Source organism: Alligator mississippiensis, chromosome 15 (assembly GCF_030867095.1).
Source record: "Alligator mississippiensis isolate rAllMis1 chromosome 15, rAllMis1, whole genome shotgun sequence".
Lineage (NCBI taxonomy): Eukaryota > Metazoa > Chordata > Crocodylia > Alligatoridae > Alligator > Alligator mississippiensis.
In genome coordinates, this window is record NC_081838.1 from 17,665,392 (window position 1) to 17,690,864 (window position 25,473).

The following is a 25,473-nucleotide window of genomic DNA, read 5'->3' on the forward strand; positions in this document are numbered from 1 at the left end:
TGCTTTGTTGCTTGTGCAGGTTGAACTCGTGTCCCTCTGTTTTCCCCTATTAGCTCTTTGTGTGCCACCTTCCCAATCTCTGTCTCCATGAGCTGCAGTCCCTCATTCCTGCTCCTTTTCATGCTACTTTTCCTTAGATGTGGCTGCTCCCAAGGGTGAGAACAACTAGTGGGGAGTGTAAGGAAAGGGTGGGTACTGGAGAGAAGGGAAAAAGGCAGGAGATGACACTGGAACTGAAAAGGCCCTCCTTGGGTCCTTGAGGTTGGACCCCCTGCTCTTACCAAGAAGCCTGGTGATACTGTCCTAGAAAGCTATCAGCCTTTCTTCCCTAAGGTCTGACCCTGTAGCAAGACAGGCGCAGAGATCTGGGTGATGAGACCAGGAGAGAGAGGACTCCTGGTCCATCTTCTCCTTTTCCTTGCCAGCTGGGGTTGCCTGCATAGGTGCTAGTTGCAACTTGTGATAGCAAATCTTGACTGGTTACATCCAGTCTAGCAGATCCTGGAAAGCTGTTTCTCCCTTAGCAACTGCTGAACCCTTCTGATTTAGATGATGGCTATGAGCTAAGTGTTTGTATGGGATATAGAAGGGGTCTAGAAGGTGGGGTAAATTTATGGATGTTGGGCTGAAGTCTGCAATTAGCATTTTAATGTGTAGCAGTTTTGCCATTGACTCCAGCTGGAGCAGAATCAGGGCCTTGATCTTATTTCCTGGCTGAGCTGTGGAATGTGAAGACAGGAAGCACTGAGCTGAGGTTGGGAGCCTCTCCTGCAGCTCTGTCTCCGCTGTCAAGCCCAAGTGGCTGTGGCAGCAGGTCAGCGGCAGAAGAAAGTTTCCGTACTTCGGGCCTTGCATTCCTTACATTTTTTAACTTCAGGAGCTGGGAGAAGCAAGCCCCCCACCCCACTGTGGAATCTGCTGCAGAACAGTGTGTGGTTGAATGTGCACAGGAGGGGGCAAGTGACAGACAAAGTTAGCGTCCTCTTTTGTGCGCATGTAGTAGTGATTTCCAAATGTGGGCCCAAAGCTCTCTCCACCTTTCTATGATATCGAGTGGCCCAGTGCAGCTGCCTCCTAGTCAGAATAAATGAACAATCAAATCCTGACATGTCAGCTTCCAACCATGATCCTATGCTTCATGATGGTAAATAGGCCCTGGCTTTGTTTGAGCCTGATCCAGGATGTGCATCCCTGGAGGACTTCAGTGGCAGCTTGCGGCTGCTGGAGATCTTTGGTGATGGGCAAGGGACTTAGAAGAAGGAAGAAAGAAAACCCCAGAGAGTTCATTTGGGTCACCCACAAAATCAACTCTGATAGGCTTACATTAGGAGAGATCCAGTGATTGGGCTCAGAGGTAAGTATGTCCCACTAGAGTCAGTTAATTAAATTGAGAGGAGGCCCACAGTAAGATTGGCCCTATGAATCACGTGGGCATTTGAGGGCAGTCTCGTTGCTCTAGTACTGGTGCCATTCCAGCCTGGAGAGCAATGGCAGGAGCCTGATCGTTGATAAAGCTCTGCTATTAACCACTGTGCTCAAATGGGTCCAGACAACAAGGTGGTTCAGACTTCCAGCTTTCATCCTGGCTCTATAGACTAGCACGCTAAGCATTGCTGTGTCTGGCAGAGGTATGCTGATGCAGGTCCAGCGTTGAGAAAAGATCCTAAAAGGCTTCTGAAATTTCAGTGGGACATAGGGGGAATTTCACCCTTTTGGACACTCCCACTTGAAAGACAGATACCTGCTTGGGTTTTAGCCAGGGGGATTTGATGGTACATTAGGTGAAGAATTGTCTCCTGATACAACTTAGCAGCTCCAAGCCAGAAACTCCCTGATTTCCTTGAGATTTGCATTGCTCGGTCACACTTAACTTCACCTGGCAGCCGCACCTCTTGGCAGGAAGAAATGATGTTGTCCTTGCTGAGTAGGTGCATAATATATTTCGGTCCCTATCTCAACCCCTAGATGCAGCTGTTGGTGCCAAAAAAATCTTTTAAGTTGGTGGAGACTATACACTATTTTTCTGTTGGTGGCTGACTAATTTTCCAGGTTTGTGTTTCAAAGGTTGTTAGCTGAGTTGTCTTCTCACCCCTCTATAAAGTAAGGAAGTTCACATGTGGGAAACTGAAGCACGATGTGGCAAGTGACTTATTCAGGGCTGCAGAGGGATAAGAACACGGGGAGCCTGGTTCTACTTGGGACATTGCACTGCATCTTCCTGTCAATGGCTAACTGCTGCTGGAAGTATTTGATTCCCACTTATGGGTCTGTGAGGGTTTCTGTTAAAGTCAAATTTGCCAAGAGCCTCAAGTTTGTTCTTACACCTGGGAAGGCGAATGCTGAAGCCTGTTGGTAACGTGGGGAGCAGGGCTAGTTTCTGCTCATAGTAAAGGCCCGAGCATAGGTGGCCTAGCAGTTTAGTATGATGTGGACACGCCAGTGTCTGTGGCGTGGCCAGTGGCACCCAAGGGCTGCCTTTGGTTCCCCAGCCTGATTGACCTGCTGCTCATTTATTGAGGTCAACTGAGGGCATCTCAACCACTCTGGAAAGACAGTTATGCCCTCAACCAGCTGGGGACCTCTGAAATTCCTTTTGCTGCTTCTTGGACCACAGATTCATATCAGCCTGACAACTTGTGCCTCCAAATGCCATGAAACTTGGTCTTTGTTGCTTAGTCAGGTTAGTGTGGCCTAAGCTGGAGAGTGGGAAAGAGGGCTGGCTGGTTCCTGTTGCCAGTTCTGCCACTGCCCCACTGTGGGATTCTCCGTGCCTCGGTAGCAAGTAAGATCAGCTAGCTTGTGAGAAGGAAGGGAGGTGGGGCGGGTGGTCACGTTCTTTAGAGCTCATCTGAGCAGAAGGCAGCGCTAGGAAAGAGCAGCCTGCAAGCTGTGCTGGCACAAAGCGGCTGGTGAAGTCCATGGGGAGTTTCAACGAAGGCTTGCCATATGTTCACGGTGTGCTCTGCTCTGTCTTTTCTTTTATTTGGTATCAGGCCAGTTTGAGAGAGCTGGAGTGTGGGGGGACGGGGTCAGTTTTACAGGTGATGACTGCAGCATTTGCCTCCTGCTTATTTTTGTCTTACCAAATTCCCTCCCCCAGCGTCTACAAACAGCCAACGGTTCGAAGAGGCTCACTTCACCTTCGCACTAACGCCGCAGCAAGTGCAGCAGATCCTCACCTCTAGGTAAGCCCCTTCCATTTGCCTGAAGGGGCTTTTCTGCAGGTTTTTATATTCAGCTACTATCACTGCTTCCAGAACAGAGGGGAGGTCAAATTTGGGGGTAGAGGAGTGGCAGACGAGAAAGTCAGGTGAGTGGGAAGGGGAGAAAGAGCTGAAATTGGTATAAACGATTACTTTTGCTGCCCTGTTGCAGTGGGGAATATAATCCTGGGCCAGGTCCTTGGCAGCTGTCAGCGGCATAAATCCCTTGTTGTCACTGTTCTTGGGCCAGTTACAGCCACTGAGGCTCTGACTCCAAGTCTGTAAAGTGGGATTTATTGTGTGCACATGCAAAATCATACAGTAGTTTGGATAAAACTTTACAGTGGCCTGAAAATCTTCAAATCATTGGCATTGACAGTACTGTCAAGGAGTTGTTTCTTTTATTGTATGCAGCAGTTGTGCACTCATTTATTTACGTCCTGTTTACTCTGTTTGCATCCTCCCTCTCAGCGGTACAGGCAGTCCTTGGACTTACGACACAATTGGTTCCTGAAAACCGTGTCTTAAGTCAAAACGGTGCAACTCGGAACCAATTTTCTCATAAGAAACAATGTTATAAATGGGGGATTGGTTCCTGAACCAAGGCCCGATACCCTATTTTCACCAAAAATACCCCAGAATTTTGTATTCGATCAATTATAGATGAGTAATATAGCTACATTAATGTATTTATATTGTAAATAGCAAGCATATTGATTTGGAAGGACTTCTTTGAGGTGACTTTGCTGGACTTTTTGAAAGGCTCTTGGTTGGACTTTTTGAAGGGGTCTTGGCTGCAAGTTTTTCTGGAGTCTTGTTTGCTTTCTTAAAGAATGTGTCCAAGAAAGTTTGAACAGATGCTCTCCAGGGAGATAAGCGATGCAGCGAACTTGTTTGCTGGTGTGGCATCGCATTGGATGAAGCGTTGTAAGGTCGAAACTGATGTCATAAAGTTGAAACGGTGTCAATTTATAAATGTTGTAAGCACGAAACGTTGTAACTCGAAATGTTGTAAGTGAAGGACTGCCTGTATTTTATTTTATGTCCCTGTCTGGGAATTTTGACTCCTTTTGAGAACAGGTACATCCAAAAGCAGAATGTAGCTTTTACAGTGTGACTGCACTTGTTTGATTAATACTACTGGCTGAATTATTATATGTTGGTGAATGAGGTGTTTATAGCGGTGAAACTTTAATTTTCCCATTCAGCAGTGGCAGCAATTTAAGAGATCTTTTTCTCTTGCAGAGATATGTTACCAGGTGCCAAATGTGATTACACTGTACAGGTACAACTAAGGTAAGAAGCATAATATTGGTATGTCTCTTGGATCTTAGAAATGAATGGCTGGAAACCTTTTTTTTTTTTTTGAGCTGATCTTTTGGCTCCAACATATTATTTTTGAATTGTCGTAGCATTGAGTGATCATCAGGAATTGCATGTCGGAGAGTTTACAGAAGCCTGAAGCTTTGGGCTTTTAGGTCAGAGCAGTTCTTTGGGTTGATATGCGACTGTCAGACCTCTTTCAGGACTGAATTGCAACCAGGATCATCAGAAGCACCCATGAGGGCTGGTCTCCTGTCTAACAGAAGCTGTAATGATTTCTGTAGCAATGGAAATAATGAGTTTTCTTCCAGATCATTGATAAAAATGTTAAATAGCATCAGGTCAGGCACTCTGCTAGAAATGCCTGGTGACGATTCTTGATTTGCAGTTCTTCTAAAGCCTATACTTAGCCTGTTTTAAATCCTTTTAAAGTGTGCCATGCTCTGTTTCTTAATCAAAATGTTGTGCAGTACAAAGTCAGTACAGCAGCAGCATGACATTTACCACCTGTCTTGCGATCGCAAAAGAAAATGCTAAATCTTGTCAAGGTATTTTCCATAAGTCCGTGTTGATTGGTGTTACATTGCTTTTCCTTGGTTTGTTAATTCAGTCCCACCTCAGCTTCTCCATTATCCTGTCTGGGATCAGCGTCAGGCCAATAAGCAATTAATCGTGTAGGTCATTCCATTTATCCAGTTTAGGTATTGGCACAAAATTGCTTTCTTTCAGTTGTTTTGGTCTTACTGGAAATCAACATCAACTCTCCATAGAGCCAGGTGGAAGCATATTTGGATCTGCTGATTTTAAAATAGATAGTTAAGCAGCATCCATGTTTTAACATCCTCCTTAGTTACCATGGGGATGGAAAATATTTAATCATCATAAGACTGTCATCTGCTTTTTCCCCTCATATACAAAACGGAAATGCTAATTGAGTGCTTCTGCATTATGATTGACAGCTATATCACTTCTGACTAGTAATGGACCAACTTTTTAGGGTGTTTTTTAATTAAACTCCCTGGGAAAGTCCTTAATGCTGGCCAGAGATTTCTCCTTGTGTTCTTTTGCTTCCCTTGTCAGTCTTCTACCGTCCTTAGCTTCTGATTTGTATTCTTCTTTTATATAGCGTTCTGGTTTTATTTTCACTCCAAGCCAGGTTTTTAAACCGTATAGGCTTCTTAATTCTGGCTTTTGGGGTATTTAATAAAAAGTGATTAAGTCCTTCCCAATTATCATTCACATTTTTGTTTAATATCTGCCTCTTGACTTAGTTGGCTCCAAATTATTTTCAGCATTGCAAAGCTAGTCTGTTTAAAACCCTCAAGTATATATTGTTTGATCTTTATTCTGTCGGTCCACAATGACTGTGGTCTGTCCAAGATCGGGTAGTTTTCCACACCCCAGCCCCTGAATTATTTTCAGGAGTTGCACTATACTCCATCAGTGCTGTCTTCTGTGTTGTTAAGTTTTCTTACTCATGGCTGCAGGGAGAACACTGCCCCTCACTGGCAAGCTAGCGCAGGCATCAGAAACAAGGGTTGGATCACAGCCGTCTGTCTGGCTCCAACTTCCGCTGATGTGCTTTGGCACAAATGCCGTCTCCGGGAGAGAAAGAGATTAACCCCATATTTTGTGTTTCATTTTGTTTGGCAGGCAAAGGCAAGTCAGGAAACAATAGGCTCAGATTTATTTTTCTAGAACATCGGTGGCGCGGATCGGAGTGAGAGTGACATGCTGGGGCTTGATCTCGCAGCTAACACAAAGCAGACTAAGGTCATCGTGTGACTCAGAACCGTAGGACAGGACTCTGGTTTCAATATGGGGAGTCAGCTCTCTGGCAGCGCACCCTAAATTGAAACAGAACTGCATGTGCAATCAGCTGATTAAAGGGGATTAAAGTTTGAACGAGATCCCATTCTGATTTGTGGCACTGACATCTTTATACCTGGGGAAGGCAACTATCAGGTATTAAGCGATGGCAGATGAGCTTTGGAAGTAGCTAAGTAATAATTACTCTCTCCTCTTGTTGTAGGTTGTACACTTGGTTAAACATAGCTCTATTTTAATTCTTTGTAAATTTATACTGAATGATTGAGATTGCTGTAGCTCCTTTCATCCTGAAGTACTGTGTAGTTTATAGGTGAAGCACCACTTGAGTGCATCTGTCTCTGGAACTGAAGGCAGGCAACCAGATGGCACAAAGCATGCCTCATCATAACACGTAGTTGTGCGAGCACTTTAATTAGGATACTAGCGTAAATGGCAGCCCTCGCTCTTACCAAAGTAGCAGGCAGGGATCCCTACACAGCAGACTCCTCAGAGCTCAGTTTATCAGCCTTACAACATCCCTTGGCATGAGGCAACAAAGTTTGAACTTGTGATTCTGGCAATCGAAGGTATTTCAGACCAATCGCTGAATAACCCACTCCTATAGAGTGCACAGTGTACATGAGTAATTGGTTATTAGCTGATATCATCTCTGTGAGTTGCATTTGATATCAATGAAATAGCTCTCGGGAGGTGCAGAATGTACTTATAGATGCACTCGTCACGCACGCGCATGTTTTCCAACCATTGATCTGTTTTCTTGGAAAACGTTCTGTGTCTCTTAATAAAAAGTTCTGGCTAACATTTTTGTGCAAATGTCACTTCTCATTTGACGGTTTCTCCCTCCTGCTTCTTAGGTTTTGCTTGTGTGAAACCAGCTGTCCCCAAGAAGATTATTTCCCTCCTAATTTATTTGTCAAGGTCAATGGAAAACTCTGCCCCTTACCTGTGAGTAAAACTCATTCCTTGTTTACATGTGATGGCCCATGTTTACCGTCAGCATAGCTCCAGTTCAGCTGGGCTGATTACCTCTAAAGGTCGCCCTAAGGTGCGAATGGTGTCATACAATACAATACTGATCTCTCTTTGTCTGTTTGTGATGCAATTAGGAAGGAATGACTGACCCGGTGGCTTTGCCTGCTGAATTCTGAGCTACTTGGTTTGAACTTCAGGTCTAAAAACAGAAATACCAAAATAGCACGAGGGAAGTTTCTCCTCTCTCTTCTGGTCTAAAAAGAGAACGAACAGAAACCCTGGACTACATGTTAGATTTCTGGCCAAATTGAAAAATTCGAAGGGAAAGCCCTGTACCAAGATTTTCAAAAGTGTCTGCTTAAGTTTGGGCATCTCCTTGTTCATTGTTAAATGCAACCACGTTGGCTGATTTAGGATTGGAAATTTTTGCATCCCTGCTGACAGCAAAGAAATCTGTGCATTCTTGCACTTCTAGGGTGGTTTTTGCAATGTGCTTAGCTCTTTGCAATCTTACTGCCTTGAAATAAATGGTAAAATTGGGTGAAATCAGGTGGAAGCAGAGTTAAGCCAAAGCTGAGTGCTTTTGAACATCTCACCCTTAGTACTCTGTGGTGTTTTAACATGTCTTGTGAAATTCTTTCAGTCAGCGGGGTTCCTTTAATTTGCATCTTTTTACAAGAAGCTGAAGGATAAATACAGAAACTGAATTCTGGGCTTGGAGGAATAATTTCCCTTGCTTTCTCATATGGCACCACTTCTGGACTTCAGCCAGGGATGGAGTTGAGTGTGCTGGACCTGCATAAATATGTAGAAAAAGATGGTCCTTATCCCACAATGCTCATACTCTAACTAGAACAGTGATCCTTAACCAGGGAGCTACAGCACCCTAGGATGCCTTGAGATACTTTCAGGGGTGCCACGCCGTGTTAGCACTGTTAGGTGTGCAAACGTGATTCACAAGATAAATCCAGAGATTTCAAAGAGGTATCCCTAGGGTCAGAAACATTTCTGCCCTATCAAGTTCTGTGCAACAGAAGAATTGCTTTAGCGCAGGGTGGGCAATTATTTCAGGCGGAGGGCCACTTACAGTTTTGGCAAGCCATCAAGGGCCGCATGACAGGCAACCTGGGGTAGATAAATATTAATTTTCTAAGTTTTTTAGGGGCCCCGTGGGCCGGATAGAATGACCTGGCATTTTGCCCACCCCTGCTCTAGCGTTTTTTCTATAGTCAAAAAACAAGTGAAAATTAAGAGCTGGCTTTGGGGGGGGGCACAAGTCAAGCGCCTCAAGTCCAAAAAACGGTGAGAATTGCTGACGTAGACAATAGAGGGGAAAACGGTCTACAAGAAATTAAAATGACTTGTCCTGGGTCCTTCTGTCCAATGGAACCCAGGGCCCTGAATCTCCTAGCTTAATGCCATGTCAACTGGAGAAGAATGGCATTTACTAGTGTACGTGCAACTGGCACAATTCGCAGTCAGACCTGTCGAACAGCCTCTGACTGCATTGCTGTGAGTGGCTTCCCGTGCGGTGCCTAAGCCACTCCTTGGATATTTTTAGTGATTCGAGGTTTTGCTCCAAATGTTCTGACTTTTGGCAGGGAGGATTAACAGCCTGCTGAAGGGGATGGCTGGCTTCTACCTTTGATGCATAGCCCTACACGAGGCTATGGATCCATGCAAGCATGATGGGTGGCTAAAGAGAAACCCTACTTGGCAGTCTTGTGGAAAGATTTTTTTTTTGTTTTCTTCTGGCTGCGTTGTCCTCTTGCCGTCTGGGCTCGCCAGACCTACCCAATAGAAACCTGTTGCGCTCTCCTATTATTTAAACCAGCTGAAAGGTGCTTGAAAAATCGCAACCTAAAACTAAGCTGTAGTCTTAAGTCTGATCTAGCCAATGCCTTTGGAAGGAACAGGGGCTATATCTGTAAGAATTACAAACAAGGTTTTCTTGTGGGGAGTTACTAGCTTAGGCTGCTAATCAGGTTCGAAACTGGAACAATTAAAACAAAAATTGGGCAACTGTAGAATGGATGTCACTGGTTGGGTCTCAGCAGATGGATGTCACTGGCTGTGCTTTTTCTGTTGGAGTGGATGAGATGTGATTTTTTATTGCTGTAATTTTGGCCTCTCTCTGGCTCAGAAAGGCTGCAGTATTGGTAAACTTAATTACTTGTAGAAATGATCCTGCTTGGGAGTTTTAAGCACACCTTGACACTATTATATTTGTTCTGATTATAAGTTGACCCCACAAATTTAACCCCCCCCAACTTTTTTCCTCAAATCTGAGTCAGTAGCTTCTGATAAAGTCCTTGAATTGCTAATGCCCTACAAAACCCAACAAGATAATCAAGTAACCAAGGAAAAGATGCACTAAGGACATCAAAATAAAACTTGTGTTGGAAAAAAAATTTGACTTGGGATTTTTATCATGTGTTCAGAAATATAGCTAGCACCAAAGTCACAAGTGTCAGGTGCATGGTTTGATCCTGTGCAGTTTGATCCTTTGCAGTACTTCAGCATGGTTTTTTGTTGGTTCTTTAGGAGGGAGGGGGAAAAGTCTACTTATAATCAGAATGATACAGGATATGAATTATAGATGGAGCTGGTAGCAAGCCCTCTTGGTGCAGTTTTTTTTTTTTAAGGAAAATTTGTCATGTTCCAGGTCAAATTAGCCAGATCAGGTCCAAATCTGTTTGAATCATCCAAGAACCATATGTGGCCCTGCTACCACAAGCATCCTCTGCCCTAGCCTGGGGCTTCAGATACTTCCAAATCCCTTGGCGAACATCCTACTGCATCCTACATGCAGGCACAGAGACTTGGGGTTTGGATGCCCCCGGGTTTCGCTTGCCCTTACCTCACACTTTCCGCTCTTAGGAGATTCATCCAAGCACCTTGAGAATCCCACCCCCTCCTGTTGTTGTCCAACAAGCCTTTGAAATTCTGCAGGGGGAAAATACAGCACAACCTTTCCTTTGCCCTGTGAAGTTTTCTTTAGCTGCTACCCAGTTGCATGCCACTCTTTCCTTTCTCTTGCATCACTTTCTCAAGAAAAGCACTGACACCCCACCAAGATGTTTTGAGGTCAGGCTGGAGCTGAAGCATCAAGAGCTGAGTGGCTGCAAGAGCACATCTCCTGGGAGCAGAGAGCAGATCTGTAGCAGGGAATATTCAGGCTACCCCACCACCTGGACCCAGCAGCTTCCTCTGGGGCACCAGTCTCTCCTGCTGCTGGCTAGTTGTGCAGCTTGAGTGGCAGTTGTAATTAGACTCTTCTTGCTGATGTGCATTGGGGCACTCTGAGGGCTTGCACTCTTCCTACCTTTGTCCTTAAAAAAAACCAAACAAAAACCCACCTAGGAAGTTGCCCGCAAAAAGTTCTGTTAGAAGAATGCTTCTCTGCTTGTAATGTTGATCATTTGGCAGGTAGGAGTGGTCTCGTTTAGGGACAACCTTCACTAAGACACTTGTGCAGATACATTAGACTTGTCTTCAGTTACAGATTGTTGTGAAATTTCTCTCCAGAATCCTCATTCATTGCCCATAATGGCCACACATTGGGGCAGAACTGTATTTTGGGTGGTAGTATAAATCTGGCTGTTCCTAACCTCCTAAGGCCTTGACTTTGTAGCCCAAATAACATTCCTTTAATAGCTTTCTCTGCATAACATAGAAGAAAAGAGGGTCTCTGTTCTGCATAGCTTAGAAGCTGAATAGGAGCGAGACTTTGCAATAAGCAATCAGGGCTCATGGTAGAGGTGATATCTTTTATTAGACCACCAAGATTTTTGCAAACAAAATTCTTTAATTGCAATTAAATAATTTTTTTTGCAAAACTCTTGTTGGTCTAATAAAAGATATCACCTCTACCATGAGCCCTGATTGCTTTTTGCTCTAGACCAGTACGGCTACAACCTAGATACCAGACTTTGGAATAGGCATTTTAAGGTCTGGCTGGTGTCACATGTCCTACATGGTCATGTAACTCTTGGGGATAAATGTATTTTTGCTAATTTGCACTGGGTTATGATGCATCTTTCCAGTCCCAGGAGGTCATTCAAGCAATGCTGGAGGTTCTACTTCTGCCTCTATGGAACTGCCATGCCTTACGTTGGCCTGAGTAAAAGAAGGAGTCATGGAAAAAATAGGCTTTAAAAAAAAACAAAAAAACTCTGTAAGGCATCATACAGTTAACAAATGGATGCTGTGAGAAATAGCCCATGCCACTTCCTGGGGTTGGGATGGGCAGGAAAACATTGCTCCAGTTTTTTGGAAGATCGTGCATAACTGAGTCCTGTTCACCATCATTCCTTCTGCTTTTCAATTCTTATCAGCGTGGGGACGGCATGTTAAGTCTGAATCACACCTTCCGTTCTTTACACCTCCAAAAAACCCCCAGCTTTTCCAAAATAAGTAACTGCTGAAAGCCTGCAAGGAAACTCGGCCAGAGCTATTTGCTTAAAAGAAAAAGGATTGGCTCAGAGATTGAAATGGCTCATGGAGTATGAATCTCCAGCCCTGTTGCACTACCAGGGTTAAATGTCTCTTGTGTTCCTGCTTGGGCTCAGGCATGGTGTTGGGAATGTGCGGAGGATGTCTCTTGTTGTCAAGGGATGGGGTTCACAGAGTGCTGTGCTCTAAGGAGTGAGAAGGAAGCTTGCTTGATCTCAGCTATTCCATCCCTTCCCAGGGCTACCTGCCTCCCACAAAAAATGGCGCAGAGCCAAAACGGCCGAGCCGTCCCATCAACATCACTCCTCTGGTGCGGCTGTCAGCGACTGTCCCCAATACGATTGTAGTGAACTGGTCCTCCGAGTTCGGCCGGGTAAGTGACCCCTTAAAGCCAAGGCATTGTGACAACCCCTTCTGCCTTCTAGAGCATTATCACCCCTGTATTGCATGTTGTGGCCTCAGCAAAGAGAAGGACGATTATACCTCTCCAAAACCATGGGCACCCTCTCCATAAACTAAGGGAGACTCCTCAGTAGCTATTGGCAACATAAGGCTTATGACATGCAGATAGGTGATATTAATTGTGTTAATAGAGGGGCCATGGTGTGTTACACTACCAGAGAAAACCTTGCCAGGATGCAGCGATGCGTCATTGAATCAGAATGTTTCCTATCCAAACATCCTGCTGATTTCTATAGACTTAAATTTTGTGCTGAAAAGAAACCTTGGCAAAACAACTGCTTCAGATCATTCAAATGGTAATGCTTATTGGAGCTGAGGCGTCAGAGTAGATTTAGAGCTAGCTAGAATCCTTTGCATAATCTCTATTCCCTATGACCAGATGCTGCTGCGAGCAGAAGTGCGAGGCAGTTGTCCGTATTCAGTATAATGTATTTCTTTCTCTATACATTTTATTTTTTAAACTACGAGTGGATGTAGAAATACAGACAGAATTCCGGATGGATCCTTCCAAATCTAAACCCCAGTTCTGGAGGGATCTCCGTTCAAGACCACATTTAGCCCAAAGTTGAAATGATTTCTTGAACCAGACCTCCAGTTAGAAAATGGTATCAGGTGACAAGGAGCAATGCCTCTCCCTGCAAGACAGGAGTGCGCACACATAAGACTTGTGTTGAAGGGGACAGCACAGAGCAGTGGTGGGGGGGAGGTATTAGTATTATTAAAAAACATTGTCACTGTGCTGATAAGTAATGCACAGCAGCATGTGGCGTTTGGGAGGTTCCTGTTTGCTTGGGATTTGGGTTGCAAATCTAGAGTCGCATCAGCTGCCTCTTCCACAGAACTACTCTCTGTCAGTTTACCTGGTGAAGCAGTTGACTTCAGTTACCCTGCTACAGAAGCTGAGAGCCAAGGGTATCCGCAACCCAGACCACTCCCGAGCCCTGAGTGAGTACCCGCTGCTTTAACCATTGTGTGCTCCGTTGTTGACTGCATAGAGGAAACTTGAACTGTCCCAAAGTAAATGAAATAACTTCTTATAGGTCCCTTTGGAAATGGGAAACCACATACCCCATGTCGTATGTATGCAGAACTCTGTTTTTATGAAGCGAGGTAGAGGGAGGGAGGTTACAGTAGAGTTCCCTTCTCTGTAAAGTTTTAGATGATCTGCTTCATTCAAATTGTGGATGCCTGTAGACACCCAACAGCAATCAGGCAGCTGGTGTGTTGTTATTGCTGCTTATTACGCTAATTAGACACTGTCACATTTTGACCATGTGTTGCTTTACACTGTCATTTCCTCCTGTTTTCTTCCCTTTGTAAGACTTTTGGGGAAAAGATTGCACTGCCTGGCATAAAGGTGCCAGGATTAGGGTCTTGAGGTACTACCATGATATTGTAGAAATAGTTTCTGTGGTATCTGACATCACCCCCCCAAGATAAATGCTTTTCTGAGACGAGCAGAATGTTTTGTCTGCAAAGGAACAGAACCTGAAAAACATCAGTAATGCACAGTAAATGATTTTTTTTTTTTTTCTTATTCAGTCAAAGAAAAATTAACAGCGGATCCTGACAGCGAGATAGCCACGACAAGCCTGCGAGTGTCCCTTATGTGCCCGGTGAGTCCCTGTTCACGTGCTTTTTATGCTTGGCCACAGAAAACCTAACTACTTGGATATTGTAGAAAGTCCTTTCATGCTTCCCTCATTCATACAAGTTGGCTGGAAACTGTCGAGGTGGAGATGGAGGGGAGTTTATTTGTGTCTTCCGTCTTCACAGCTGGGGTGCGTATAGGGCGGAAAATGGAAAAAAAAGTCTGTCCAGGGAGATGCCTCTTTTCTTCTACAGTGAAGTTCCAGTCTAGATGGTACTGTCGGACCCCTGTTGCCAAGTGAAAGGGAATAACTGGGACATACTGGTTCCTCTCCCTGCCCTCTGGAACCTGTAGGTAATGAGCCATGTTAATGTCTTCTTTCTCCAGCTGGGGAAGATGAGGCTAATCGTGCCCTGCCGAGCTATTACTTGCACCCACCTCCAGTGCTTTGATGCAGCGCTCTATCTCCAGATGAACGAGAAGAAACCCACGTGGACCTGCCCTGTGTGTGATAAGAAAGCCCCCTATGACAACCTGATCATTGATGGGTAAGCCAAGTCCTGTTTTCTGGGTAATCCTGTAACGTTGGCATAGACAGTAGGTCCCAACCCTTAAGAAAGCAGCATAAAATTGTCACTACCTGACGTTCCTTAACACTGATCTGCAGGGCTTACTTCAGCAGGCAAGAAGGCCAGTTCAGATCCTTCCCCAGTGAGGGGGATGGGGGAGATGAAGAAACCTGTTTACTAGGTTTTGAACTGAGAGACCTACCAGATCAGTTTAACAGAGCCCCATACATCCTCTTGGGTGGTTCTGGCCTGGGCAGGATTTGAGCAGGTAACTTAGAAGTGCAGTCTTGGATTGGTGTATCCCATTTACCAATCCACAGAACCTAGTTCCTGAGTTATTGAGCTGTCGATGTGGAAACAGAGGAGCCTTCCCCACGGCTGTACCATTTTATGCTCTTGCTTGTGTGCCTGTAGGCTGTTCATGGATATCCTCAATTCATGCACAGACTGCGATGAGATTCAGTTCATGGAAGATGGCTCCTGGTGTCCCATGAAGCCCAAGAAAGAGAACCAGGAGGTGTGCCAGACAGCAGCGTTCAATGGGATTGACGGTATGGGACCTACCGCTGCCACCTTTCTTCATTTGGGTCTTGCTTTGCAGCTGTGCTTTTCATTGGAAGGATCCCAGTGCATTTCATATGCCTGAAATACAATCAGTCTGGAGATCAGGGCACCTGCCACTGAAATGCAGCCACCTCTGGCAGGGAGCATGGCAGGTGCTGCATTATAGCTTACAACAGGGAAGGAAAAAGATGGGTATTTGACACCGATTGTAGAGCTAAAAGATGGATGGGACCCCCAGGGTTAGCACTGTTGCTCTGATGCTTGTTAATTTTTGTTTAAGAGCTTATACATCCATGGAGGTGGAGAGCTGTTGGTCTGGTCATAATTTGCTTTCCTCCCCCTTAGCTGACTGCATCCATATGCCTCACTTCTCTCTGCAGCCAGTGCCCTTTACACAGTGAGCACAGAGGGGAAGACCTCAGAAGGCAAGAAGAAAGTGGAGGTCATTGATCTCACACTGGACAGTTCGTCAGATGAAGACGAGCCTCCTTCTAAGAAGCAGTGCCCTGTCACCACGGTGGCTATCCCGTCCACCACAGGACCCAAGGGGTAGGAGCTCTGTACTGGTCTCTTTCTGGTGATTGTCTTGTTCTTTCCTCTGCACCCCAGAGCAGTCATATAACATGGGATACAGTACCATGCAGTGGGCTGGCCGTGTCCCCTGACCTCCCTTTGATATTGCTCCTAATACAAACTCTCCATATTCAGTGTAAAGCCCCTAGCCGAGGGCTGTGGGGGTGCATCTTTACCTGACCCCAGCCCCTTCCTGAAGTACTGACCCCTAAACAAGAAGGCTGAAGATTAGAGGGGCTGGACATTTTGGATGGAGGCAGGAGCTGCATCTTTGTTCATTGACCCAGAGGGAGGGGACTGCTGCCTGGTATACAGTGTTTTCCAGGTGTCTTTAGTGAGCGCCTGCATCAGCTGTGGGTGTATTTCACGCCCCGAATGGGCTTTCTTCACTCTGGTTTACTGGCTCTGTGTTTCATTTCAGGGTGCTAAGCGTTGACCACCAGCCCTCCTCTGTCCTTCGAAGTCCTTCCATGACAGCTATCGGCAGCGACTATCTCTCCAGCCTTCCTATCCCCGAATACCATCCTTCATACCAGGTGCCATCAGAGATCCAAGGTAATGAGGGCAGCACTGGTTTCTGATAAACTCACTGAGGCAATTGTACCAGTTTACCAAGACATTGGCTGTAGCAACCTGTGCCCATGATTTCCCCTTTCTTGGGTGTGGTCTCACCCAGAAGGCATTTGGGCTGCCCTAACCCCCAAACTGGCTTGGCGTGGAGCTGCGTGGATCAGAACACGTACATTTAAATGGCAGAGTTCTCTGGCCCAACACAGAGTCAGGAAGGCAGAGCCTAGAGCACTAGTCCCCACGAGCCTGAAGTGCCAGGATTTTGGGCAAGAATCCCGAGCAGTTTTTGGAGACTTGGGCGTGAGGTCGTTAATGATGCAGACAGAGTACATTGGAAGTTGATTTGGTAGTCGTGGATGACACACAAAAGCCAGTGGCTAGTGATCTTCACGACTGGGTAAGAAGGTAGGGTGTCAGGCCTAGTCATTCACTTTGTCTGGTACAATGTATACTGGAGGGACCTTTCCCAGTGCCAGAGGAGGGGAGTGGCCTATGTCTTTGTAGCACCCCCTCTGGCATGTTCTAAGGAAATAGTTTGTTGATTAAACCCCCTTTTGCCTCTCATCTGACGATCTCCATGTGCTTTGCAGGAGTGACTCACTGCAGTCCAAGGAGATAGACATTAAATCCCCTCTTACAGCTGAAGAGATGGAGATTGAGTGGTCCAGTGACCCTCTTAGACTGGCCAGCTGGTCCATCACAGACGAGCCTAGAATTCAGGTGTCCTGGTTCCCAGAGCCATCCCCTCCTTGCTGGCAAAGAGCTGATCCTTACAGGTGATGAAGTTAGATACGCCAAGACCGGTTTGGAAGATCTGTTAGCTGGTTCCTGTCAAGGCGGGGACTGTGATTGACATGCAGAGCTGCAGGCTTGAGCTCTGGTAGCCATTAGCAAAGGCAGGTATCCATCCCCAAGGTTCAGCATAGAAATGTTTTCTCTACTCTGCAGTCCTAAGCCGCAGCGTTTGACCCTGGCTGGAGACAGCTGTGCTTCAGCAGTGCCAGTGGCCAAGTATTTCTATAAAGAGAATCCTGTATATACTTGGCAAATATATTAATGTTGCCAAGCAGCAATGGGAATTGCGCCCGTTTTAAGGCACACCATACATTGCTGGACACATTTAAGCGAGAACTTGGCCCTGCTCTATTGTTTCAATACAAGAGTTGTGTGATGAGGGTTCGTAGAGGAGTCTCTGTATGGTTCGTGCCTGAGGTGGATCTGGCCATAACGCAGTACCTAAGACGTAGAGGCAATTAGATCCCATTCATTTCTGCATCTAAACCTTAAGCACAATTTGGCCCCCACTTCCCACCATACGTTTATTTACCATTAAGAGATTTTTTTTTTTCCCCTTTTATTTTTCTAGGTCTGGATTTGTTTTCCTTCCTTCAGAGTGAAAATCAGGTAAGGTGTTTGTTTTGGTTTTTGGTTTCTTTTCTTTCCTCCCTGCCAAAATCTATAGACCGCCAAAAACGGCCATGTCTTTTCTTTTCCTTTGTTTTTGTTTTGTTTTTTGCTCACACACTCCTCTTCTTCCTCCACCTCTGCTGTAGCCACTGAGCACTGCTGTGGCTGGTATTCTTGTGGCTGCATCCAACCACCCTCCTCTTCCACAATGCAGTCCATGGAAAATCTTAGCACTCTTCCTCTCTGGCTTCTTGGGATTCTTGCTTCTTCTAAGCGGCATCTTATTATTAATAGCATTTCTGTTCTCAAGTTTGAAACTAGGGCCCAGAGCTGAATATGGATCACTTCCTTTAGATTCAGTTTAGCTGGAAGGTAATCTAGGCCAGGAAGACTTAGTGGAAGTATCTTTTTTTGTTGTTGTTAACTGAGGTTGATCTGACCTGCCTGGCATCTGGTCACGCTGTCGGTGACTCGAAGCTGATGACAGAGCTAGCTAGAAAGGCTTTCCCTGCTAGGCCTCTGACTCGGAGTGTGGCTCCGTGTATGTTGGCTTCTCACACTGGTACTGTAGGCTGCTGCTTTCTCTGCTCGGCCTTTCCTTGCCACCTTCGCATGTCTCCTGTTCAGCCTCGCATGAGCAGGGCTGAGTCCAACCCCAAGCTGAGCAGCAGGTTATGCTGAGTGGGATGCAGCGGGCACTGTTTGGGTCAGACAAAGTCTTGGTATACTGGTACTCTCCCCCGACCCGGTCTCAGGGGTCAGTTGTCATAAGCTCTGCTTATTTCCTTGCTCCATCTTGGTCCCAGAAGCATGAAATCCGTGGCTTGGCAGTGATGTGTATTGTCCTGGCAATCTGGATGGTGCCAGAACCTAATCGCGGAAGGGGATACTTGGGAACGCACCCCTGGTCTGACGAGGCTCTCTCCCTCACCTGGCAGCATTACAGCCCTTCCGTGATCACCTCCCTGGATGAGCAGGACACCCTCAGCCATTTCTTCCAGTACCGAGGCACGTCCACCCATTTCATGAACCCCCTGGCCCCCGTGATGGCAGGATCCCACAGCGCCGTCAGCCCCGCCAGCAGCCGCATCAGCAGCATTGTCTCCACGAGCGCCATGCGGGACAGCCATGGACGAAGCGGGGCGATAAGTAGCAGCACGGCTCTGCCAGGCTGCCGCTCAGACATCATTTCCTTAGACTGACCCACCCCTGGTGCTGTTTGGTGCATTGTTCTCCCCCTACCTGGGGACGGGAGACCAAGGCACGTCTGCTCTCTCGAGCGGGTGCTCAGCTGGGACTGGAAGGACCCAACCAGTAATAACTGGGTTAAATTTCCTTCTTGATCGAGACAACTCTCCCTTCGCAGCCAGCTCCATGGTGACTTCCAGCCGTACCTCCAGGAATCCTCATTTTCCAAGGGTTCAGTATCAACCCCTCACTTCCCAGATGTGTTTTTGTAGGGTTCTGGGGCCGCTCTGTGCGAACACCACCACCCCTGTGGCCAGTAGGTGCACAGCAGTCATTTCCCCAGGCCTTTCCTCCCTGTGTGAATGTCTCCTCCTTCCCTTTGCACCAGGCCCCATGCAGTGGTAGCCATCATTGCCCTGCTGGAGGGGATTGCAGAGAAGAGCTGGTAGAGGTGAGGAGGGCCAGTGGCTTCCAAGCAGATGCCTGCCACTATCATCCAATAGCTCCAGCATGTTTGCAGTGGGAATTGGGTTGGGGCTGCAGTGGGGGTGTCCTGTGGCTTGTGTGACCCCTCCATGCTTTCAGGCCCAGCACTGGGTCACTGCAGAGGCCTAAAGAGTTAGGAAGACACCAGTAAAAGTCTCCTTGTGGCCTGCCCCAGGGTTAGAGAACCAGCCAAGCAGAAAGCAGCGGAGCCTCCTTTCCAGCCCCACTAGTAGCTCGGGATGTTTCCGATATGGTGCTAGCCACTGCGGGCAGGGGCAGGCAGATACCGGAGCTTGAAAGACCTGGTGGGGCTGGCTGAGAGCAATGCCCTTGGGGTCTAAATTCAGTGCAAGAAAAGAACCCATTTCTCCCCCCGCCTGTCCCCGCTATCTAATCCATCTCTCGATCCTTCCAGTCTGCGCAGGCTGGCAGATGGGAACCAGTACGTTTTCAAGGAGGAAAATGAATCAGGCCTCAGGTTGAGTAACCTCTGGCGTCACGAGTAACTGGAGAGGGACATTTTGCCGTTGAATTCCCAATGTTAGCTGTGCGTCCCCTACGGCTTGCCTTGATGTGTACGAACCAAGGCACCCGGAGAAGCTCGAGGCCGTTTGAACCATCGGCTCTTGATGTGGTATCTGGTAGCAACCCCGAAGCTGCTGGGGTGAGGGGTGGAAGACATTCTTACCAGCAGGCCAGCGGAGACCTGGCTGCTTGTCTCCCACCCACCTTTCCCTGCACTGGCACTGGGGTCCAGCCTAGCCCCAACTGTAATTACGATGTATTTTTTTAATTGTAGATTTCTTTTCCTCCTTTTAAATATTCCTGATGCGGATCTGTACAGAGAACAAAGAGATATCTATATTTTCAGTTGCAGCTTTTGTACATAGACAATTCCAAAGACTTCCCCGTTTTCTGTACCAACATGAGGATGAGATGAAGGTTGTGTGGCCCCCGCCGTGGGGAGCAGCACATCGCCCATTGCACAATTTATTTATGTATTTAAATGTATCCTGTTGAGTTTGTCGCCTTTCCCAGCAAACCTCACTGCTGCCCCGTGAGCGTCCAGCCCAGCCAGGGGTCTCGCTAAACCCCCCTCACCGACGTACTGCTGGTTCCATCTGCTTTTTGTTTAGCTGGACGGGCACGTGAGTCATGAGCTCTTCGAAGACAAGGGCCACATGGGCATTTGGAAAGGTTTAATATGTAGCAATTGTTGGCACCTTTTCTTTTTGTTCAGTAAGCGTTCCACCACCAAGTGTTAAAGCAAGGCCATTTCCCTGTGGGAGAAGGGGCTGGTGCCTGAGTGGGAACTGAGGTGGCAGCGTGCGGCTTTCTACTTCCCACCTCCGTGTATCCTGGCCGTAAGCAGTGTTTCAATGCAATAAAAGCTGCCCATCTCAACAGCTCAGCCCAGCATTCTCCAAGCAGGCTTCACCACACTGGTCGCTTCTCCTCTCTGCCTTTTTTGAAGCCCGGGTGATGCTCTTCCAGCTCTTCGTTCAAGAGCCGTTCGCTGGAGAAGGCTGAGTGAACGCCCTTCCAGCTAGCTCCCGGAGTGCTGTTTTTACTGCCTAAAGATCTCCAAGCACCAGGCCCAAGCGTGGGTAAGCCCAGAGGGAGCTCTCCGCACCTGCTCTGTTTGCAGTTCTCGGGTCGGAGAAGCACCAGGGCCAGGATCTGCTGTTGGGAAGAGGGGGGGCTCTGAAAGCACCTTTCCTCCCTCTGCATTTGATCTCCCCAGTACCGATCCGGAGAGGGGCTAGGACCAGACCTGCTACCCCGTATACGTTTCAGTAGGAACATAACTGTTTTCTCTTTTTAAGTCCCAAGGCCTGGTGGGAAGGGGACCAGCCCCAGCTATTCTCTCTTAACATCCAGCCCTAACCATCTCTCTTCTGTGTTGTCCTCCACTGCCAACAGCTGAGAGTCTGTCAGCAGGCCCCAAGATAAGCAGCTGACAGAGCGTCCCAGCTCCCTTGGCAAACACAGCAGCTCCGCTCTCCTCTCCTGGGCAGACAGATACTTTCAGTGTTACCTGGAGGTGGGGTCTGTCGATACAGGCCCGGGCATGCGAAGGCTACGGGTTGCAGTGGCTGTTTTAAAGTTTTGTACATAAGATAAGCTGTTTCGGGGGCAAGGGGGCGTCTTTTGATACTACTGTCCAAAATCCCTTCGTGGTTTGTTTTAGTTTTTTTTATAAACTCTCACAGGAGGGAAACATTTTCTCTATATGCACCGTTTGGAAAGAGACGGCTCTCTGTGGCTTATTTATTCTGTCCGTTTGATATCCAGCTGTTTATCTACTCGGAAGAGTCCTGTATATGCAAACTACCTTTTAAATAAAGTTCTGGGGTGGGGGGGGAAAAAGCCTCCCGTCCTTGTGTGCATCCCACTTGGAATTCAGCAAAGTTGATCACCTCCCAGCCAGGGAATGGGCAGGTCCTGCCCATTTTACAGATGGGAAGACTGAGGCACAACCACCTATGAGTGGAAGGAGGTTCTGAACCCCCAGCCTTGGACTTGGGGCACTGTCTCCTGGTTACACACCTTGCTGAAGGCAAGGTGCCTGTGCAGGGGGGCTCAGAGGTGAAGGCAGCTATGTCACATCGTCACTGCCCCGAGGTAATCACCTGACTTTGGCGAAGTTCTTTCGTTCCCGTCAGAGCCGCGGTAAACCTCGGCTTGTCTGCTGGAGACCCCCTTCTTGTTGCCCCAGGACACAGACTCGCTGGTGTAGGAGGCAGCATCTTTATTCTCTACGTTAGGGTGCAGCGGGGGCTTTGCCCCGCAGTCCGCAGTGGTCCTGCTGTGGCCCAGCCCGCAGGCTCCGGCAGGGCCCATGCTCCTCTCAAACCCCTTGCTGAGGCCGTGACTTCAGCCCTAGGAGGATGAGGACCTAGGGCTTTGCTGCTTAGCTGTGGTGTCCAGCCATAGCTGCAGGGCGAACTTGGTGCCAGTGCTGACCCGCTCCACATCCTCGCCGTGGGCTGGCGCCGTGTTCAGCAGCGTGGCAGTTGGCAGCTCTGTGGCCTGCGCCTGGCCCCCACTCAGCTCCGTCACCCTGCAAGAGGGGCAGTGGCAGGGTGGCTTCCCCAGGCGCTGGAAGCCAGCCCAGCTACAGGGCTCAAGGAAGGCCTCCAGGCTCCATGGCCCAGAGTTCAGCCCTGCTCTCCCCAGGGCTCTTGCCCAGCATCTCCTCCCTGCAGGCTGGAAGGGGGTTGCTTTCAGGCCTGGCCTGGCCCTGAGCTTCTTGCTGCCTCTACACAGGATCATCTCTGGGCCAACCTCTTCAGATCCTGCACAAGGGGCACCTGCCTCCTCCCCAGAGCTGGCTGGATCTTAGGCAGGAGGTCAGACAAAGTCTGTCCCTCCCCTTGGTGGGGATGGGCAAGACCCCTGCTTACCTGACAGTAGCTGGGAGGTGGCTGGGCACCTGCCCCAAGCTCTCTGCCATGTCCCCAGCTGCCACGATGGACTCCAGGACTGGGGGCTCCAGCCAGGCATAGGCGCTTACCTCGCTCTCATCAGGCTGCATCCTTGCCTGCAGGCCGTGGACAGGGCTGGGCTAAGACAGTCGCCAGCTTTGCGGCAGGGAGACCAGCCCCCTCCTCTCCCCACAGGCACTGGGGCTTCCTCAGGGATCAGCACTATTGGATCCGGGCTGTGCGTGGTGGAGTTGGATTCCTGGGGGAGCTCAGACTCACCTCCAGCTGCTGATGGGTCTCCTTGGCCAGCAGCAGCAAGTAGGCTACGATGTGGTGGCGGCGAGGCAGCCCCCGGCTCAGCCGAGGCGGGAACACGGACTGCGGGGATAGAGCATGGGAACGGGAGGCAGCCGGGACCTGCGCAGGGCTGCTGCCCATGGCTCAGCTCAGCTCAGCTCAGCTCAGCTCACCCAGGGAGAGGCAGGACCCCCACGGTGTGCCTGGTACTGGCTGAGACAGCCCCGGTTTGTAGGTCCCTTTTGACCCCGACACCCACCACCCCTGCTCCAGTGTTACCTCCCACAGGCCCAGCATCCTCCAGGACACTGCACCCGGCTCCAGCCGCAAGCCTGTCTCCTCCTGCAGCTCGCGTAGTCCCACTTCCAGCAGCTGCACCCAAGCCCACAAACAGAGGCAAAGATCGTGGTCTGAGATAGTCCCACCACAGAGCCCAGATGCAGGAGCTCCCTACAGCACCTTGGACCCCCAGGCACAGAATGGAGCCACCCCGCAGGATACGTTGGCGCAGGGGGGGAAACCGAGGCAGGGTAGGGACTTCTCCATGGCCAAGTACACGTGGCAGCATCAGGCTTGGGATGGGTTGAGACCCCCTCCTGTTCATCTTCCCTTCACCTCCCCAGTATCCCCCCTCACCTGTTCATCTGGCTCCACGTGCCCACCTGTGAGAAGGAGATGTCAGGTGAATGGGAGAGCAGTGTGCACAGACAGCTTGGTCCAGTGCCCTGGAGCTGCGCCAAGCTGCTGGTTCAGGTTTATCTTGACAAAATGGACATGGCCCCTAGGGAGGACAGGGGCCAATAGAGACCCCCAAGACGTGACATGTCCAATGGGTAAGGTCAGTGGTGGAGCCAAGGGCAGAACCCAGGAGTCTTGCTGTGTGGCTGCTACGAGCTGGTCCCTTGCCCCCACTTGGGGCAGAAACCAGATGTCTGACCTCTTGGCTGCTGCCTACCCAGGTTCCTTTCTGGGAGCTTAACTAGGCCCTGCTCATTAAGGTGCAGTAATTAAGCATCATTCCATTAAGCTAACAAAGGCTGAACTGCTCCATCCTGCTTCCATCCTCCCCATCTTCCCCTGAGATCGTGTGCCTCCCCCACCTTCTCTCACCTGGCGGGACCCAGATGTTGGGGAAGATGCTGAGGCCGGGCGCCCTCCGTGTCAGCAGGACCCGCCTGTCACTGGTCTGCAGCAGCACGGCTACCCCCACGTCCACGCCGCGGCCCCGCAGCTCAGCGGGCAGCGTGGCCGTCTGTGGCTCGGCCAGGAGCTTCATGGGGCAGAAGGGCGGGCGCTGCGGGGGCAACAGCCAAGGTGCGTGGTCAGGGCCTGGGATTGGGCCCACGGTGCCCCTCATTCCCATCCCCACCCCTGGACTTCCTGCCCTTCTGGCAGCTCAGAATGCAGCCACCTCTGGGGTGGAGGCTGATGGTGGCTAGGAGGGCTTGGTGTAGGGGCTGCCCTTGGTTGCCCCCAGCTTGGAGCCCTTCTGCCCTCCAGGGCCTTTGGGGGACCTCGGCATGGATGTGCAGCACCTTGCGCCTGAGGATCTCCGAGAGCTGTGGCAAGGCCAAGCACCCAGCCCCTCTTGGAGGCGGTGGGGGAACAGGCCATCATGCCAATGTGGAAGCTGAGGCTGAGCTGAAAATGCAACCCTGATGTCCTGGCAGCCAGGCTCTGGCTCCTTGTGGGGTGGTGGGGAGAAGCCAGGCATCCTGGTTCCCAGCCCCATGCCAGTCTTGGCCCGCGCTGACCTGCAGGAGGACGCTGGTGGAGCCCGGGAAGCTGTGGTCAGCGAGGACAAGGCGGCCGCAGTCCAGGCTGGCGCTGACCAGGGCCGTGTCCTCGTAGGGGGCACAAAAGTGCCCAGTGACGCTCTGCAGGGTGAAGGGCAGCATGAGGGCATGGGGCAAGGCTCTGCCTTCCCTGTCCAGAGCCGGGTGGTGGAGTCTGGTACCCCAGGGTCCCGTGAGGGTGGCCAGGTGGCTGGGGTGGGGGCACAGGGTGGGCAGAGCCAGGTGGGCGAACCGTTGCAGCAGGGGCAGCTGGGGGGCTTCCCCCCTGCTTTTCCCCTTTCCCTCACCCCCACCTCCTCCCATGTAAACATACCCACAGGTTCCACACATGCACACACATGTACACGTGTGTGCACGTGGACTCCCCTACATCATGCATACATACATGCGCTCACATACAACCCCAACGCTTGCACATCTACATGTACACCCCCCCATGCACACAGCCCCCCCATGCACGCGCGCGCACACGTTTCCTCCATGCATGCGTACACACGCCCCCCCTGCAGCCCTTTGCCCCCACCTGTAGGAAGGCGGCCCGTTGGGGCCGGGCACCACCCCGGGACAGATGCACCAGGACCCGCGCAGCGCCCTCCATGCCTGGACCGGGAGGCAGGGGCCAGGCCTGGGAGGCCTTGGGCGGAGCTGGCAGAGCGCAGCACAGAGCAGTGCCCCTGCTGGCAGTCGGGCACCACTGCAGTCAACCCCCCCCCCCACCCTGCCCAAGGCTGGCAGATGAGATCCCTTGGGCCAGGGCCA

At 49.4% G+C, this 25,473-nt stretch overlaps 2 protein-coding genes across 6 annotated transcripts in view; one reads left to right on the forward strand and one right to left on the reverse strand.

The window, feature by feature from the left end:
* Positions 1-21,588, forward strand: part of PIAS3 (protein inhibitor of activated STAT 3) — a 31,053-nt gene extending 9,465 nt beyond the window's left edge. For all 4 annotated transcript variants that reach the window (XM_019484813.2, XM_059718039.1, XM_059718040.1 and 1 more), the window contains 12 exons: positions 3,101-3,185; positions 4,449-4,499; positions 7,211-7,301; positions 12,022-12,156; positions 13,085-13,190; positions 13,788-13,861; positions 14,224-14,384; positions 14,820-14,956; positions 15,350-15,518; positions 15,964-16,097; positions 17,479-17,516; positions 18,458-21,588. In XM_019484813.2, the coding sequence (XP_019340358.1) occupies positions 3,101-3,185; positions 4,449-4,499; positions 7,211-7,301; positions 12,022-12,156; positions 13,085-13,190; positions 13,788-13,861; positions 14,224-14,384; positions 14,820-14,956; positions 15,350-15,518; positions 15,964-16,097; positions 17,479-17,516; positions 18,458-18,721 (1,445 nt within the window). In that variant the 3' untranslated portion in view covers positions 18,722-21,588. The remainder of the gene's footprint in view (positions 1-3,100; positions 3,186-4,448; positions 4,500-7,210; positions 7,302-12,021; positions 12,157-13,084; positions 13,191-13,787; positions 13,862-14,223; positions 14,385-14,819; positions 14,957-15,349; positions 15,519-15,963; positions 16,098-17,478; positions 17,517-18,457) is intronic.
* Positions 21,589-21,930: 342 nt separating this feature from the next.
* NUDT17 (nudix hydrolase 17) lies at positions 21,931-25,372 on the reverse strand. 2 transcript variants are annotated; one of them, XM_006266457.4, is made up of 8 exons: positions 25,238-25,371; positions 24,673-24,795; positions 24,029-24,212; positions 23,555-23,580; positions 23,198-23,290; positions 22,901-22,999; positions 22,601-22,737; positions 21,931-22,257 (listed from the first exon to the last, which is right to left on the reverse strand). In XM_006266457.4, exons 1-8 carry the CDS (start codon positions 25,310-25,312, stop codon positions 22,077-22,079), a joined length of 918 nt encoding a protein of 305 aa, XP_006266519.1. In that variant the 5' UTR covers positions 25,313-25,371; the 3' UTR covers positions 21,931-22,076. The 2 variants fall into 2 exon arrangements, with proteins under 2 accessions (XP_006266519.1, XP_019340359.1); XM_019484814.2 differs by lacking the exon at positions 24,673-24,795 and having other exon boundaries at positions 25,238-25,372.
* Between the last annotated feature and the right edge of the window lie 101 nt (positions 25,373-25,473).